General features: G+C 40.1%; 1 protein-coding gene across 1 annotated transcript; it reads right to left on the reverse strand.

Annotated features, from left to right (window-relative positions):
• Nucleotides 1-205: 205 nt before the first annotated feature.
• LOC119912644 (zinc finger protein 501-like) lies at nucleotides 206-11,031 on the reverse strand. Its single transcript, XM_038731928.1, has 2 exons — nucleotides 10,719-11,031; nucleotides 206-1,583 (listed from the first exon to the last, which is right to left on the reverse strand). The coding sequence occupies exons 1-2, from the start codon at nucleotides 10,809-10,811 to the stop codon at nucleotides 486-488; spliced, it is 1,191 nt and encodes a 396-aa protein (XP_038587856.1). The 5' UTR covers nucleotides 10,812-11,031; the 3' UTR covers nucleotides 206-485.
• Nucleotides 11,032-17,966: the final 6,935 nt, after the last annotated feature.

The following is a 17,966-nucleotide window of genomic DNA, read 5'->3' on the forward strand; positions in this document are numbered from 1 at the left end:
ATGTATTTATTTATATTTTTTGCTGCTACAAGGGTCCATAATCACAGAGAGAATGAATGCGTTTCCCTTATCAATGTTTGTATAAACTTTAAAGTTTCTTGGCTTACATTTTCCATGTTATCTCTCTGAATAATTATGTAATTCTTAATAAATATACCTAAAGAAACCTAATTCCTTGACTAGCTACTCTGCTGTCTCAGAAGCAACACCTTTTGTGCTGTGTCTGCCAGTGTAGTTGTCCTACGCTCTTTGAAAGGGTAGGGGGCAGTTGTAGACTGGACAGATGGTTGCAATTCATACTAGATGCCACTTACACACTGAATCTTTAAAGAGGATAGAAAGAAAAAATCCAAGCATTTCAGAAATCATTCAAATATCAAACAATCATTCAAACTCATTGTGTGCGATGACTTTGTGGATAGGCAGGGCAGCACAGTATGTAATGTTACTGTCGTCTATCCCTCAGTTTGTAGGGAAGCACAACTCTAACAACAGCTATCAGGGCATGAGGAGGAGGCAGGAGGAAAGCTTGGCTCTGAAAAGTGTTCAAACGAAGCAGCATGAATGTGTTGGTGACGTTTAAGGTTACTAGATGTAGTGAAAGCTTTCTCACATTGGTCACAGCTGTACAGTTTCACTCCAGCGTGAATGCGTTGGTGGACTTTAAGGGCACTAGAACAAACAAACATTTTCCCACATTGGTCACACCAGTACAGCTTCTCTCCAGTGTGAATGCGTTGGTGGACTTGAAGGGCACAACTACGAGCAAACCTTTTCCCACACTGTTCACACCAGTATGGTTTCTCTCCAGTGTGAACACGTCTGTGAGTTTCTAGATTTCCTGATGCGACGAAAGCTTTCCCACATAGGTCACAGCTGTACGGTTTCTCTCCAGTGTGAACACGTTGGTGCACCGTTAGGTGACTTGATGTAGTGAAAGCTTTCCCACATTGGTCACAGCTGTATGGTTTATCTCCAGTGTGAACACGTTTGTGCTTTTTTAGTTCACCTGATGTAGTGAAAGCTTTCCCACACTGGTCACAACTATATGGTTTCTCTCCAGTGTGAAAGAGCCTGTGCCGTTTTAGTTCACCTGTTGTATTGAAAGCTTTCCCACACTGAGCACAGCTGTACGGTTTCTCACCAGTGTGAATACGTTGGTGGATTCGTAATTTAGATGACGTTGTGAAAGCTTTTTCACAATGGTTACAGCTGAAAGGTTTCTCTCCAGTGTGAACTCGTTGATGGGTTATAATGGTACTTATTGTAGTAAAGGATTTCCCACATTGGTCACAACTGTACAGTTTCTCACCAGTGTGAATACGTTTGTGGACGTTTAGGTCACCTGATTTAATGAAAGCTTTTCCACAATGGTTACAGCTGTACGGTTTCTCCCCAGTGTGAATCCGTATGTGGACGTTTAAGTGACTTGACGTAGTGAAAGTTTTCCCACACTGGTCACAGCTGTGCAGTTTCTCTCCAGTGTGAAGTCTCTGATGAATCTTTAAATATCTCAATGTTGTGAAGGATTTGTCACAGTGCTGACAGCTGTGATGTTTGAGTCCATCTCTTCCTCTCCGTTTCTATAAGTCCAGACAGACATACAGAGACAAAGACAGTAAGTGAGATGTCATGGTGGAGCGGGCTATCTAGAACCATAAACATTTACAGCATGTCTGTGGAACAAAATCCACAATGTTAAAGTTTGAGTAACGCGTTACCACATGTGAAAACCAACTGCAGATGTGTGTCCACCAAGGGGCCTGAGGTGGTTCCAACCTCTTTAGGAATCTGAGTGATTACCAAAGATCACCCACAACTTTTCTCAATTATCAATAAACATAACAACCAAGCAATATTTCTCTTTTCTGCAATATTTAATGCAATATGAAAAAAATATTGTATGAAAATAATTACACATCCTAGAATTATTGGGCTAATTTGTAGGGGGAAAACAAATTATAAGTAAAAGAGCAGCTATACAACAGCCCACAAGGTGGTTTAGAAAAAACGCTTTTCTTTTTGCAACCAAATTCACTGTTTCAGTGGTTTTCTCCTGTTCCTCATTTATTTTCAAGTTGTTGTCGACAATTAACGGGGGCGGGGCTTGCTTTCTTTGTTGTGATGAACTGATCAAGAACAATATTGTGATTGGTGGTTCACTGCGCATTCAAAGGCTGCTTATCACTCACTTGCAACCAACTTTGTGCATTACATTACATTTTTTCATTTAGTTTTTATCCAAAGCGACAATTGCTATGCATGTCTCACACCTCTGGAGCAACAATGGCTTAAGTGTCTTGCTTAGGGACACAATGGTGGATGGGTCTTAGTGTGCATCGAACCCGGGCATGTGTCTATCCATTGCCCCATCACCACCCCAAAACATAGAGCACGTCCTTCGAGCTTTGAAACAGCGACCTTAGGATCTCTGATATTACAAACCTACAGTCCTCTGATCTACCAACTGAGCTATCAAAGGGTATCCAAGAACCATTAAATCTGAGTACAACATGTTTCATCAGACAGACTTTCCATGACTTGTTAGTAAGGAAACCAGTAAGTATCTGGTGTGATCATCATTTGCCTCACGCAGTGCAACACATCTTCACATAGAGTTGATCAGGTTGTCGATTGCGGCCCGTGGAATGTTGATCCACTCCTCTTCAATGGCTGTGTGAAGATGGCGGATACTGACAGGAACTGGAACACGCCGTCATATATGCCGATCCAGAGCATCCCAAATATGCTAAATGGGAGACATGCCCAGTCTCTCATTAACGTCCCAGTTCTTGCTGGCCCTGCAAGAACTGGGATGTTGTCGTCAGCTTCCAGGAATTGTGTACAGATCCTTGCGACATGGGGCTGTGCATTGTCATGCTGCAACATGTGGTGATGCTCACTAACAGATTGTGACAGATTTGTGAACAATAGAAATACCCCTTTTTGTACATCATAGGACTGCACGATTTGGACAAAATGTCATATTGCGAAAAAAGAAGAGTTATTTGTTGCGTTTATAACTTTGTCCAGTGTATTTATTTATATACACCGCGAACCTGTACGCAGGATAAGCGGTTCACGTTGGATGGATGGAGATTTTATTTATTTATTTTTTACTTATTTGCACACACACACACACACGTTTTCATATGGTCCAATGGATAGAATGGGAGAGAGACTGAACCATTTGTTTTCAACATGTAGTTTTGGGGATGAGAGCTTAAGAAAGTCTGTTATCATTGGTGATAAATAAAGTCCATTTTGTTATATTTAAATCTTGCCAAATTCTGGAAATCGCTGTTCATTTAAGAAATATAGTATTGCTAATTCGCATATTGTGCCACTAGATCCTGGAATGGAATAAAGTTACTGCCCTGCATTACATGCTTCAGATGTATTATCCCTTTATCATACCACAATGGGGAATTTAGAGTTTTCTTATTTTACAGGATGCCAGGATTGTTCCAGGCTGGAGTAAATCTGCATGGGATGGATATTTGAGGAATTCACACCAGGCTGCCAGGGAAGTGCTTACGTTAATGCTTTGAAAGCAGGTATGATGTTTGATACTGGAGCTGATGAATGGCATGAATGAATTTTCATTTCCTTCTGGAATGTTTGTTCTATGTCCATCCATGAGTGGTCCAGGGGCCTTTGATTGATCCATTTTGAGATATATTGTAGTCTGTTGGACAGGAAATAAAGAGCAAAATTTTGGTAGTTCTGATCTATTGCTTTTTGCAGTTTTTAAAAATCATTCTTGGGGAATTTATAATATGACTGTCACACAAAGATGTTTTTGAGTTTAGGAGGAAATTAAAACATCATCTGCATAAAGGCTTATCTTGTGGTGTACATTTTCGGTTTGAATTCCTTCCGTATTTTATAAGCAGCAATATAGCAGCTGCTAATTACTCTATATAAATGGCGAATAGCAAGGGAGAGAGTAGGCAACCCTGCCTGGTCCCCCTCTGAAGACGAAAATGATCATTTGTCCTGACAGAAGCTGTGACAACCTTGTGATTGTCTGTGTTGTGTTGTTTTGTGTGGCTCACCAACTCAGCCTGGCTTAGATGTATTTAAGACGGCTGCCAACTCTGCCCATATTCTGTTGTTTCCCACAGCACCATGCACTATCCCTGTGACACTCCGGCTCTTAATTTTTAACTCATCATGTAGCTTGTCCTTTTGTACTCACTACATTTTACACTCACCCATACACTCATGAAACTCCTGATGATAATGATTTCCATGTTTACCTTAAGTTTATGTTGATGTTTAGTTGGTACAATAAAACCATTAAGTCTACGTTTGTGAGAGCTTCCACTCTTTTTTACAAGCAGGAGCAAACGGTAAAACTTAATAACTACACACTATGAAGTATTAGTTACGTATTAGTTAATAAGGAATTTGTCATTAATATAGCATTGTTCCAACATTAATGCTCATTAGTAAGTCATTTATAAACAGTTATAAATGTTTTATTCTTTATTATCTACACACTATGAAGCAGTTTAACTATTAGTACATTTTTAATTAATAATTTATAAAGCATTGTTATTACATCAAAACACATTAAGTCATTTATAAAAAGTTTGTGTTGTATTCTTTATTAATAAGATCACATATAATGTGCTTAGTAATCGTAGTTTCATTCTTTATACATGATTTGTCACTACAAATTAAGTGTTATTTTATATTTTATTTATATATGAGCTGTTACTAAGTCATAAGATCATTTGGAAAGGAAGAAATTTACATAATTGCCTGTTTTTTGATACTTTCCCGAGGAAGAATATAAACAATCTTACCATACTTGTCAATCCACTTGTGTCCTCAGCCCAAAGGATGCTACTAAGACAACCCGGAAGACCCCCCAGCTAACATTACTGACAGCGTGGAAAAGCCTCATTACAGGCCCAGTACCATATCTCTGAGACAGATCATCTATCACTATCAGCTCATCAATGATGTGCTTAATGATTTTATTTCATAATTTATAAAGTATTATTTAAATGAAAACCCATTATACACTACCACTACTTCTTTTAACTTATGCAATCAACATAGATGACTACTACATTGCCTGAATTCTACCAGAAGTACATAGAACATAGTAATAAAACGTGCTCTGTAGCGCGGTGGGTTCATTTTCAAGCTACTGTAGAAACACGACAACGCAACGTGTTGACATCCATGGAAGGGGGACCCACAGTTATGTAGCTATAAATGACTCATTCTAAAGTTAATAAAAACATAACGGTTTATTACATAAGGTCTTTATACACCACTGAAAACATAGTTATGGATCTTATATTGCATTTTTGTCAATAAATATTACACACTTGACCTTTAAATGGCTGTCAGCAGGAGAGAGAGCAGGTCATGTTTGAGTCTGTTAGTATGTTTTGTTTTAAAAGTAAATAGTTTTTAACCTTTTTATTTTTTTAAATTTTTACTGTGATAACATTTTAGTTTAGTTTTTTATATTCAGGATGTATTTAATAAAACATGTTAAAGATGTTAACAGTATAACTTATAAGTCTTTGGTTTTGTTTTCACACTGATAAATAACTTTTAGGGAGGGAGGGGCAGTAAAAACTGTCTTGAGGCCACTAATTTACGAATCGCGCGTGGAAAAGTCTGAGGTATGTCTCTTTTGAGTTAAACATACTGCTGATGTGTTTGCCGCGAGAGACCAGAGGTGTAGGTGTGTGTCGCTATGGATCAAGGTGTCTGCCAAATTAGTAAGTGGAGTAAATGGGTGGAAATTTATTTTTTTGGCTCACCAGCTTACTGGTAGATGAAAAAAAAAAACCCACATCAGCCAAGAAATTTTTATTACCTGCCAAAATAATAATATGCCCTTTCATGTCACGTCAGCATTTGTTTCAGTACCATTGTGTCCCTGAGCAAGACACTTAACCCCTAGTTGCTCTAGAGGCATGCGACCTCTGACATATAAAGCAATTGTAAGTCGCTTTGGATAAAAGCGTCAGCTAAATGAATAAATGTAATGTACTTATAATTGAGATAAGGTATTCTGCCGATACAAACTTTATAAGTTTGTATCGGCTGATGTAAACTGATGTAAACTTTATATACTTACGATGCTTATTAAATCATTCAACTTAAACCTAATTGTTAATTTAATTTTTTTTATATTCTGCTTCAGCCTCATTTTTCATGACTTCCTGTTATTTCTCACAATATAAAAGCCATTTGCGTTTGAAATGTGCCGGTATTTACCAGATCAGGTTTTCTGGGCATTAAGTGACGCTCACCTGTTCCCATTCTCTCCTGCCTGCTAATCTCTGCACGGAGATCGGGAGCCTTTCATGCAGCAGTGTGCATCAAGCTCATCAAAGTCACTTTTCGTGAACTGACCAATCGCAGCCTGAAGAAGGCAGGACATTAAGGTTGAGGCACTACAGCAAACATTATAAATGCTGCACTCATTGTTCTGTATGCACCGTTTTTGTTATTGACGAGTTAGTAATTTACATAAACAAATGAGACTAACCACCAAGTAGAGCATTTTTCTTGCAAAATAATTGAATGACTGAAAAAAAAAACTAAAAATTAAACTGCAGTTTTATCTAACTGGAATTAATATTAGGTTACTAATTGAAGCCTATACTATTAACGAATACACAAACATTAGCACTAATCAAACCTTAACCATAGTGGTGAAGGCTAATATCAGAAACTGGTTTTATTTGTGAAACAGCTGAATCTCAACTAATAAAACTATCTGTAAGGAAATTATCCAAATAAAGTCCATCCATCCTCAACCACTTATCCTGCGTACAGGGTCGTGGGGGCTGGAGCCAATCCCAACTGACATCGGGCGAAAGGCGGGATACACCCTGGACAGGTCGCCAATCCATCGCACGGCCACACATAGACAAACAACCAGTCACACTCACACTCGCGCCTAAGGACAATTTAGGGTCAGCAATTGACCTAGTATGCATGTCTTTGGACGGTGGGAGGAAGCCGGAGCACCCAGAGAGACCCCAAGCAGACAGGCTTCGTTTTAGCTATGGAGTGATAGATCTTGTCTCTAAATTATCTTTTTTTGGGAGTTACACATGCATAGTTCCTAGTTAACCCCCTGAGGTCGGATGACAAGGAACCGCGTCAACTCAGTGTTTACTAAATGTTTCTATTAATATCTCTGCGATCATGCAGCACACAGAAAAGGTTCCGATTGCCTTAATCGAGAGATTAAAAGTCCTTATTCTCTCGAAATCGTAGGTGACTCACAGCGGGCTAGGGGGAAGTCAAGATTGGCGTTCACTGTGCGTAATTGGTGGGTTAGCTTGTCTGTCGGCATTTTGTATGAAGCTAACAAATAGACGATCTCAAAATCCCTACAGACCCACCTATCACCTCACAGTGGGGAAAATCCCGAGCTGACATAGAGAGAGAAGGGGGGAAAGTCTGCGAGAAAAACATGGAAAACATGTATTTAGAAGGAGGAAAAATAAGAAGAAGATGAGGAGAGAAAATGGTGAAGACGCCTACACTGAAAGACGTTCTTGCTGCCGTTTTGGAGAGCAGCAACGAAGATGAGAGACGAGTTTCTGAGCCTGAATGTTTTTATTCTTACGATAAGAAGCATTAATATTACCTACACAATAGAGAGCCATTTGACGACGGGTAAGAGTATTTATTAAAAAAATCTTGTTTGCAATGGTGCACTTAGTGCTTGGCTAACTGGGACCATGTTGGCTAAAATAAGCTGCGTCTGTGCTGCTTTGTGTTTCAGTAAGTTGTCATGAACTTTGACAAATTGACTGCCCCTTTAGTTTACTTTGTGTAAAAGTTATTTTCTTGTGTAAAACTGGGACACACTTACAAATCGTAACGTTGTAGGCATGTAGGCTGTTCTAGGTGATCTCCTTTTGATAACTAATATGATATATCTTCACCTCCACTCACAATTTGAACAATATTATCTCTTTTAGTGATGAGTAAATGTGTTTATGTTCAGTATATTTAGACTGAATGAGTGTAAATAGAAGAGACAGTTTTCCCACATGTCATTCAGGTGTTATTTGCTTTGCTTTGGATTCCCAGCTGCCAGGGCCCAGTCAAACACAAGCACCATCACCTGTGCCTGCCACCAGGTCACCACCAGCACCCCAACAGCAACCTGCACCCCCATCTACTCAGCAGCCAGCTCTACTGTCTTGGAGCTGAAGATGGACACAGACCCAGCCATCGCTCTCCATCTCCAGGTTTCAACCAGCTCAGACACAGGGCTGCAGCTCATAAAATGCACATTATGTAAATATTGTAAATAGTGGGGCTTTTCTGTGTTTTTAATACATACTTAGTCTTTATATATAAATATTGTTTAAAAGTTAAAACATGACAATTTGTACATTATATAAATATTGTCAGTGCGTTTTATTTCTGTGTGGCTTTTATACACATAGTCAACATTTTGCTTGAAAGAAAGACCTGTTGTAATGCTTATTTTTTATTTGCACACATCCCCATAAAGCTGGATGTGTAGTAGGGAGTGATTATACAGTCCTGTTTTATCTCAGTCCCTCTAACATGAGGTGAAAGTAGAGTCAGACAACACGTGTACTCAAACAACGATTGTTCAAAATGTTACTTTAGACAGTTATTATGCATTAGCTACAATTTTATTCATGTATGTCCCTGCTTTTGTGACCCCAAGCCTTTGGTAAACTCATTTCAAGCACCCAAAGAATTCTTCCACATGAGTAATGGTAGGTTTCCACAAGACATTTGAAGAATTTCAAAATCTCTCTCTCTTTACACAATACTCTATAACAAGTGGAGGGCTCAACAGATCAAGAGAGCTGAGTTTTTTCTGTTTTTGACACACGGTATCATGTTATGCAATTGTCTCTAAAAGGATGGAACATATGTAAAATCGAAGAAAAGGTGAAAAAATGCCCTTAGACTTAAGAGGGTTAAAGACTACTAGCCAATCAGAAGCAGAGAAAGGCGTGTCAGCGAGAAGCCGTTAAACAGCTTTGATTCAGCTGTAGGCTACATGTTGCCGACCAGCTTGGCAACATGGACTGGAGCGAGAGTTTCAGAGTGGTGAGTTATTAATCTGTAACAAAAGTATTGTTCATCCATAAAGTTTTAACTGAGCTCTGTCTCTACATCACAGGAACAACTTTATGTCCACTGACTGCCTGGAGGGTAGCTAGTGTTTGGAAGAGGGAGGAGAGCTGTGTGCTTCAGCTCACTGTTTTTCCATCGGTGCTTTTGAAGGTGTGTCGGACTAGCCGCTTGGCGAGCGTTATATGAGCTGCATTTGGCTTTCATCCCTGTGGTGTCACAAGGATGAAAGGGAAACGGCAGAACTACAAACGAGTTGTTTTCAAGCACTTCAGAGCAGAGTTTTCTGTGGGAGATGGGAACTCTCTTTGGGCTGGACTTTGAGCTTTTTCACTTTGCAAACCTGTTAAATGCAAAAAAGGTGTACAACTCCAAGCCAAAAAGCCAAAAAGCATAATACCACCTCTTTCAATGTTAAATGATCTACTGTTTGGCATCAAGCGTTTGTCACGTTCTGACATTTAAAAATAGTTTAACACCACAATTAACCATCTGGCCCTTCATTTTTCAATCTGGGGCAAAACTCAGCCTTTAAACTTGACTGAAATAATGATTTGAAATTCATCATGATAATTACCGATATCAGATGTTATGAAATGTTTAGCGCAATAAAATTTTTGGCCACATCGCACAACCCTAGTATAAATCACCATCAAATCCTCAGAGGCTCAGAGATAACATGTTGCAGCACATGTATGCCGACAGATAGGTGCGGAGAAAAATCAAGCACCGAGCACTCAATTGTCTGTTCTGGGCTGGCCTGGCAAAACAGATTGAGGCTGCAGTGGAGAAAAAAAGCGAGACGCAGCGTAAACCCCAAGGAGAGGGTACAGACCCGTTCACATGGAACACACAAGACTACATTGTCATAGTAGACAACTACAACAGGAGAGTCTACTCGTCCTGCATGGCAAGTTGTATCTGCAGCCTGACGGAAGCAGCACGGACTCGTTGGATCGGGGTGGCTCGTTTCAGAAGAGGAAATTTTTTCAAGATTGTTCCTTGAAACGTTGAAACTTTGACAAAAGCCTGCAGGCTGTTTCTGTTTTTGAAGCCGAGTGAACTGAGTAAGTGGCAGAGCACCTGATAATGGAGAGCTGATATTAAAACATTACACATTTTCATTTAAAAATAACTAGCTGAACCAAGATGATCTGTTGTTTCAGTTTTCCAGCTGGTCCAGGTCCAAACAGAATAAAAGGTCTCACAAATCTGAAACTGTGTTTATCTAAAATGTTTTCACAACAGTAAGAGGAGCAAAACACGGAGGATCGGTCGCTCAGCAACGTAACGTTTCCCTTCACGAACCGGAAGTAAACTTCAGCCTTGTCCAGTCTTAGCTAGCTAGCTAGCATGCTAACACCCAGGCAGCAGGCTACATGCTACAAGAGACCTCCTCCTCCTCCTCCTCCTCCTCTCCGGGTCCGACCGTCACATTAAGTGTGGGTTCTGTAGAGATACGGGGTTCTGATGGCTCCACTGTTGAATCCTGCTACATTACATCTTGTTTACAGTCAATATGAAGCTACGTGTCGGAACCAGGCCGAGCTAACGCCACGTTAGCTTCTTGTTAGCTGCTAGCTGTGTTCATGAACACTGACCTGAACATCGGTGCTATCAGAGCTCGAGCCTGCTGTTTGTCCTCCGGGGACGTTGTTGCTCCGGGACTCCGGGTCCTGGTTGTCCTCCTCCATCCCGCTCTTGGTCCTGGTCTCTGAGATCCAGCAGGTCTCCGCTGTGTCTGTCGGAGCTCTTCAGATTCAGGAGCGCACACGAATTCAGTCTCACGCGATCTTAGAAGCGCTCTAAGCCTAGCGTTGCCTCCCGTCCCTTATTTGAGGAGTAAATAGCGCGTCCCGTTTCCGAGTTGTCTTTTTATCCAGAATCCCATGCAAATCATCCCACCCGCATTCTTCTTCTTCTTCTTTGGGTCTTTACGGCAGCTGGCATCCATTGAGTTGCATTACTGCCTCCTTCAGGCTTCATACTAAATCCGCCTATCTAATCCAGTCGCCATCAGAAAACCAAATATCCATTTCCTGCCCTCCACATACTCCAATAAACGTTTTACTGTATTATATACCCGTCCTGTTTTTTTAAACTGTGTTATTATTTCTTGTCTTTCCTCAGTAAATTTCCTGCATGTAATAAGAATATGTTCTACTGTTTCAGCCTCCTGACATTGTTCACACATTCCTGTAGGATGTTTTCCTGTAATTAAAAGTGTGCTGTTAAGATTGCTATGCCCAATTCTCAGCCTGCTCTTTCCTCTTTGCTCCCCTACTTCTTGATATACCTACTTTGCTTTGGATTCTGTGTAAATGTCTCCCTTTTATTGCGTTATCCCAGCTCTGTTGCCATTGTTGATTTACACTTCTCCACACTATGCCTTCCCCTCTGATTTTGATAATTTAATGTTGACTTCAGCATCTCCTTTTTAACTGCTTCTTTTGCCACCTTATCTGCTTTCTCATTTCCCTGAATTCCCGAGTTTGCAGGGACCCACAGAAACATGACATTTCCCCCCTGCCTAGCTATTCTTTAGCTACTTAGGAACAACAACTGCAGACCCTGTTGCATCTGTTTGCATGTCCTTTGACCCATCTGTACATTCCCTATAGCTATAATATACAGTATATATAATATAGTTAAATCAGCATTTTTTATTATTGCGTTTAATCTCAAGTAGTTCCAAATCTACACTTCTAATTCCCAGACAGGTCTGATAGGCCACACCTCATTCGCGCCAAACTCTTTATCATATACCCCTGTAACCCTTCCAATTTGCTCCCCTGTCCACCCAAAACTTGTTTTTTTGTGTCGTCTGCTTCTCCCAGCACGTCTGCAGCACCCTTTTGCTGGATCTCCATGCCCTCTTAAATTGACGCCCAGCTGCTTCCTCCTCAACCACACTGGCATTTCACCTGCTTCTACTTGGAGAGCAAATATTGGGGAGGTTCTAACCGCTCCTACGCACACTCTTAAAGCCTGAGCTTGTATAACACAACACAGATTTGGCTGCCGAACCATATCCAATACTTCATAGTCTAACGTTGATCTTATTAAGGCTATATATATATATATATATATGTATTTCAGCGATGCTACATCCGCTCCCCAACCCAATCCTGCATGACATTTATAACTTTTTTACACTTATCAAGTACATATCTAATACGCTCCCTCCATGTTAATCTCACATCAAAATATACTCCCAAAAAACGAAAACCTTCGACTTAGCTTTTTTCCACTGAAAACTTAAATCCCCATTTTGTTCCCGACTTTTCGACTTGATTAATTGTCTATGAAGATTCTCAGTCATCCAGGTCATAGTTATCCAACGAAGGTTAAAATCAATGGTAACTGGACTTGGTTAAAGATTCTTCAACCAAGATTAATGATTAATTCCATCTTGCATTTTCTTAGCTACATATTCCACATTTCTCCCTCTTTTCCACAATGCTCCATCAACTGCAAACAATGATCTCCCCATATCAGTTGGAATGTTTACAAATACATCATTTATCATAATGGAAAATAAAGTGGGACTTATTACACTCCCCTGAGGTGTCCCATTTTCTACTATATATTGGCTAGATAGTTCTTGCTCCTATCTTCACCTGAATAGTTCTTTCATTTAAAAAGTCCATAATCCAATTGAACATTCTCCCTCCAACACCCATTAGGTTTAGTTTAATTAGCAATCCTTCCTTCCGTAACATATCATATGCCTTTTCCAAGTCGAAAAATACTGCAACCATTGTCTCTTTATTTACTTGGGCTTTCCTTATTTCATCTTCTAGTCCCAGCACTGGATCTATGGTACTCCTTCCCTTCCTGAGACCGCTTTGGTATGATTTCTCTTTCCTCCAAGAAGTATGTTAACCTCTCATTCACCATTCGTTCCATTAACTTACACCCGCTTTGTCTAGTGCCCTTTTTAACGCTCCTATTGTAAAGGGGCCATTCTGTCCATCCTCCACACTACTTTTCCTACCTAAAGCCTCCATATTTTCAGATTTTGTTTTCTCTCTACCTCTTCTACCTTCTTCCTGCATATTATTTGAGCTATGTACCGTAACAAAGGTTTTTGAATTTGATACCAAAGTGAGATCTAGCACAGATTCTTTTCCTGTATGTATATCTATCCTAGTGTTACTGCCATTATTTCAGCATACTAAATTCTTTTCATCAAGTAACTCTTCTATCACCTGACCATTTGTGTCTGTTCTATCACTACCTCATAATGTGTTATGTCCATTAAAATCTCCACACCAAACAATATTACTACTATTCTGCCCTTCTATCTCTTACAGCTTCATTAATTCTATTTTTTTGCACGGGTTATAATAATTCACAATCATTACTTCTTTTGTTGCCCACACTTTCACATTTTCACTACCACGTACTCTTGTTCTCTTCCTATCCCTAAAATCCTGTAAGGAATGCCCTGCTTTATAAAAGTGACACAACCCCCGCCTGCCCCCTCTGTCCTATCTCGCCTCACAGTTACTTACCCATGTAGAACAAAATCCAAGTTTGGTTTTAACCAGGATTCTTGGATACAATGTCTGTTTTTCCCCCCTACTACCTATAAACTGTTTGAAGTCTTGCCCATTAGCTATCAAGCTTCTCACGTCCCACTGAAGAATTAAAATTATTAGTATTAGGATTATCAACCCACACATGCTGTCTCTTGACTTGACTGTATACTAAGTTCATCTCTTACTTCTTCCCACCTTAATCCTATCATATCCAAATGGTGCACAGCATCTTTTACTATGACCTGGATCCGTTCAGTTTTAGATTTGATCTCATATGTTGCATTTATCACTCCTGCAATGAATGTCACCAACTTCTTCTTCTCTACCCGTGCCTTCTTCTCATCGTGCTGTTTCCTCCCCACCACTTGCTCTTTGCTACATCCTCCCTCCTTATGCTTCTTATTCTCTCCTGCCATCTTAACTGTCTCACCCCTTTTTGCTACCATTGATTATTTTTTCTCCAACTCATACAACTTTAGACACTTTGATTTTTCCAATGATAGTCATCCTCTTTGCTTTCACCACCTGTTCTTCACTACTACACCCTATTAGCAAGTTTCCATCTCCTAATACTTTTGCATGATTTACTTCCCCCACTTGCCCTCGAATGATTTTTGTTAACTTCAATGGATCAATTTTCTTTACTCCCCCCCCCCCCCCTCAAATCTTATCACTACATTAAGCACTCCTGCCTTTGAGTTCTTCCTCTCACTTTCTGCTTCGCTTAGACTAGTTGTATTTTTCTTTCTCTTAAACCTAACTCCGTTCCTCTTCTCTCTCCGTCTTTCCACCCTTTCCCTCCCCCCTCATCTATGTAATTTCCCTCTTCCTCACTAAACTGCATGCTGTTACTATGATCTGTCTCCCTTACTGCCATTCTGTCCGAGTTTTTAAGGAACCCTTCAGGACTTCTGTTCCGGACCTATACAGGCGGTCGGTCTATAGTCCTGCAAAACCCAATTCTACGGTCAGAAAATCGAAATATTCGCTACTTCAACTCGTATACTCAATTTCAAACTCAGCACCAAACAAATCAACTCAGCCCTCTTCCACGATCACCACCGGCTGCCTGTACCACACAATGCCCGACCCTACTCTCCTCCCACCCGCATTCTGTGAATACTTGGCTAATACTCGCTGCCATTGTTGGTTCAGGACCAATCGGAGTCAGATAAAGGCGGGTCTCTTGGCAGGGAGTCATGTTGAAACAACGGCAGCTGCAGCTCAAGAAACCCCCCGTGTCTGACATTGATTGGTCCTGAAACGAAAGCGGATGCAAAAGTACCGACGACGACGAGACTGGGAGAAATCAAATAACCTACCTGATGAGCCAAACTGCACAATTTGTCGGCCAGTGTTCTGTGTGGTGCACTGTGGCCTGTCAGACGTGTGACAGCATGAAGAGGCAGTGTAATGATTTAATAAAACGTACTAATTTTCTGATTGATTAACTCTGGATTTCATATGCTGCCTATTTGTTAAGAAATATTGTTACAATGTAAATGAAGCACAGACAGATCAGCATTAATTAAAGAGAGAGATATAGGCTATTTAATAAACATCTAAGTATCCAAATATAGTGCCTATGTGAAGAATTTAAACAACTATGTGTTATGCATAACCAATCTATAGATTTGCAGCCTTCAATACTATAGAATTAACAATAGGCTGAATAAAAACTGAATAAATAAATACATAAATATATTTACTGACCAATCATTAAAATTGTGTTGAATTAAATTTAGAAATGTTTGTAGATGGATTATGTATGTGTGCTTTCATTGTTTGGATGGTATAACTGCAAACAATGACAAATATTTCAGCCATAATCTGTGTTCACACCGCCCTTTACAATTTCTCTTGTTCATTAGCAATTTCTCAGCAAGAACAGGTGCTCTGTGGAGCTCATTAGGAGTGAGCTTTTTCTGTTCATAGTTTTACTGTAGCAGTTTGAAAGACAAATCTACTCAGTAGTGTACTTCTGACAAGAAAACATTTATAAAGGAAGTACTGCACACAAGGCCTACTACTTCTGGTCCACTGACGTTCATGATGTTCATGGAAAATCCTTTGCAAAAGTCTTTTCAAGCGAATCGTATCAAAGCATTTGTTTTAGCCTATTTATAATTAATGAGTTATGGACATGTTGATTTAGTAAGTTAATAAAAATACAGTTCATATTGTTCATTCATTGTTGGCCTATGTTTAGCTATTTTTGTCGCAGCTTTGAAAATATGACCACTAGTCTGCAGAGTTGTGACACAGAGAGACTGAGTGCATCATTTCAATAGCAGATTTCATATTTTCACATTTAGAATGATTGTATTTTAAACTAGTAAAGCCATTGAACATTTTCATTGAGTATTTTAATAAATTATTTTCCAACTTAAAATAACAACTCTCTTTTTCCATTCTTTACCATTATGGTACAGTTTTACTTTAAAGCAACGTACCCCAAAGTTTACCCCCAAATATTATTTTTTTTTTTAATTTCTTTAAATTATGTATCCTTTATCCATTTGGACCACTGGCACATTAATGGTTAACATAGACGGTTAAGTGCAGAGAATTCATGAAATTTACTCCTATTTTCAAACTTAAGAACAAAAGTTATCAAATGTCTTCATTTGACAACGTGCAGTTAATTAGACGGGGTCAGACAGCGCGGGCATAATCTTTGTCAGCGGGTTGGTGAGGGACGTCATCTCACCATTGACTCCTCGGTTCCGACCGTCACATTAAGTGTGGGTTCTGTAGAGATACGGGGTTCTGATGGCTCCACTGTTGACGTATTCGGCTGAACTTTAGGTGGTGATGACACTTTGTTTCTTTGCAATAGGACAAATGCAGCAAAGCTGATGATTTGGGGCCATCACAACCATCACTAAGCCGAATTGTCACGGAAACAGCCTATGGCACTTAAAGCTTCACTCATTGTCACGCATTTCATCAACTTCCCAACAACACCCCCTGTAATCTGTAGCAGAAGCAAACACAATTTATGCAAATAGGCGACTTTACAGTAGTAGTTGGCGCAATTGATGGCACTCATATAAAGATGAACTTTTATTTCCAAGTATTCTCTTGAAAATTCTTTGTCAAAGGTGTGTTGAATGTAAACTTTAACCTTAAAACGAGTTCTGGTGAATCAGTTAATTTCAAAGTCATTTATTTTTGTCATCATTGTTCCATATTTAACACTTGTGGGTCATGAAAGTGCGTTTACGATGAAGTGGCCGTGAGAGAAGTGTTTGTTTCTGGCAGCTGAAATTTTCATAGAATTATATTCAATGTGACAGAAACCAAACATCAAAGATCTAATTTGTTGAATCCAGTTTTTATATTAAATGTGTGTTTAAACTGAAGTTAGCAGGATAACCCACTTATGTGTCTTAAGGGTCCAGAGCCTGGTCCTTCAGTAGTTAACTGCTGCTGACACAGACAAAGATCTGGGATCGGTATCGGAGCAGCAGCACCAGCTGTCTGAAACTGACACTGAGTGATTTTTACACCCGTGACAGGTGAGGAGTCTAAATGAGGCTGCAGCGAGCGAGGACGTACTCTGTGATGAATAAAGGTCCTTCATCTTCACGCGTCCCCTCCCTCTCAGAGCTCAGAGACTCTCGGAGGAAGTCAAACAGCGTCCACCTGTCCCACCTCTCTGGCGTCTGGACACAAGCTTCACCTGAAACTCCACCTGACAACATGTGATGACACAGATCACTGAGATGTTTCTGCTGGACAGCTTCTGGCTGTTACCTGCAAGGTGAGCGTGTTGATGAACACGTGACAGTGATCCACATCGTTAGAACAACACTGATGCACTTTGACCACAGAGACTCACTCAGTGTTTCACTGGATCACCTGAAGAGACCGGCTCAGGTGTGTTTGACTGCTGTGAGGAAACAACAAGAAATGAATCAGGTGTTGTGAGGAGACGAGTTATGGATCATTTTGAGAAGCATGAATATCCTCTGAGGAGGAAAACTGTAAATACAACCTCCAATGTACAGAAAGCATTTCTCCACTCAGCATCATGAAAATGGATCTAAAGCTGTGAGACTGATGGATTCACCAGGCAGAAAGACTTTGGTTACAGCGCCCCCATGTGGCAGAGTGGGGCCAAATTTTCTCCATGTGAGAGTGAAGTCTAATGTGTTGAAGATTTATCACTCCAGAGTAAATGAGGAGATGTCAACAACAACAAGTCAAACAGAACAACAGTTTGGTCCTTCAGCTTTAAACCCGTGTTTTTATTTCATCTTCCCTTCGACCGTGCCACTTTTGTCCGGTCCGGTTTGACTG

Source organism: Micropterus salmoides, unplaced genomic scaffold (genome assembly GCF_014851395.1).
Source record: "Micropterus salmoides isolate LMB-PRFRI ecotype aquatic unplaced genomic scaffold, ASM1485139v1 Ms_hic_scaffold_2, whole genome shotgun sequence".
NCBI lineage: Eukaryota > Metazoa > Chordata > Actinopteri > Centrarchiformes > Centrarchidae > Micropterus > Micropterus salmoides.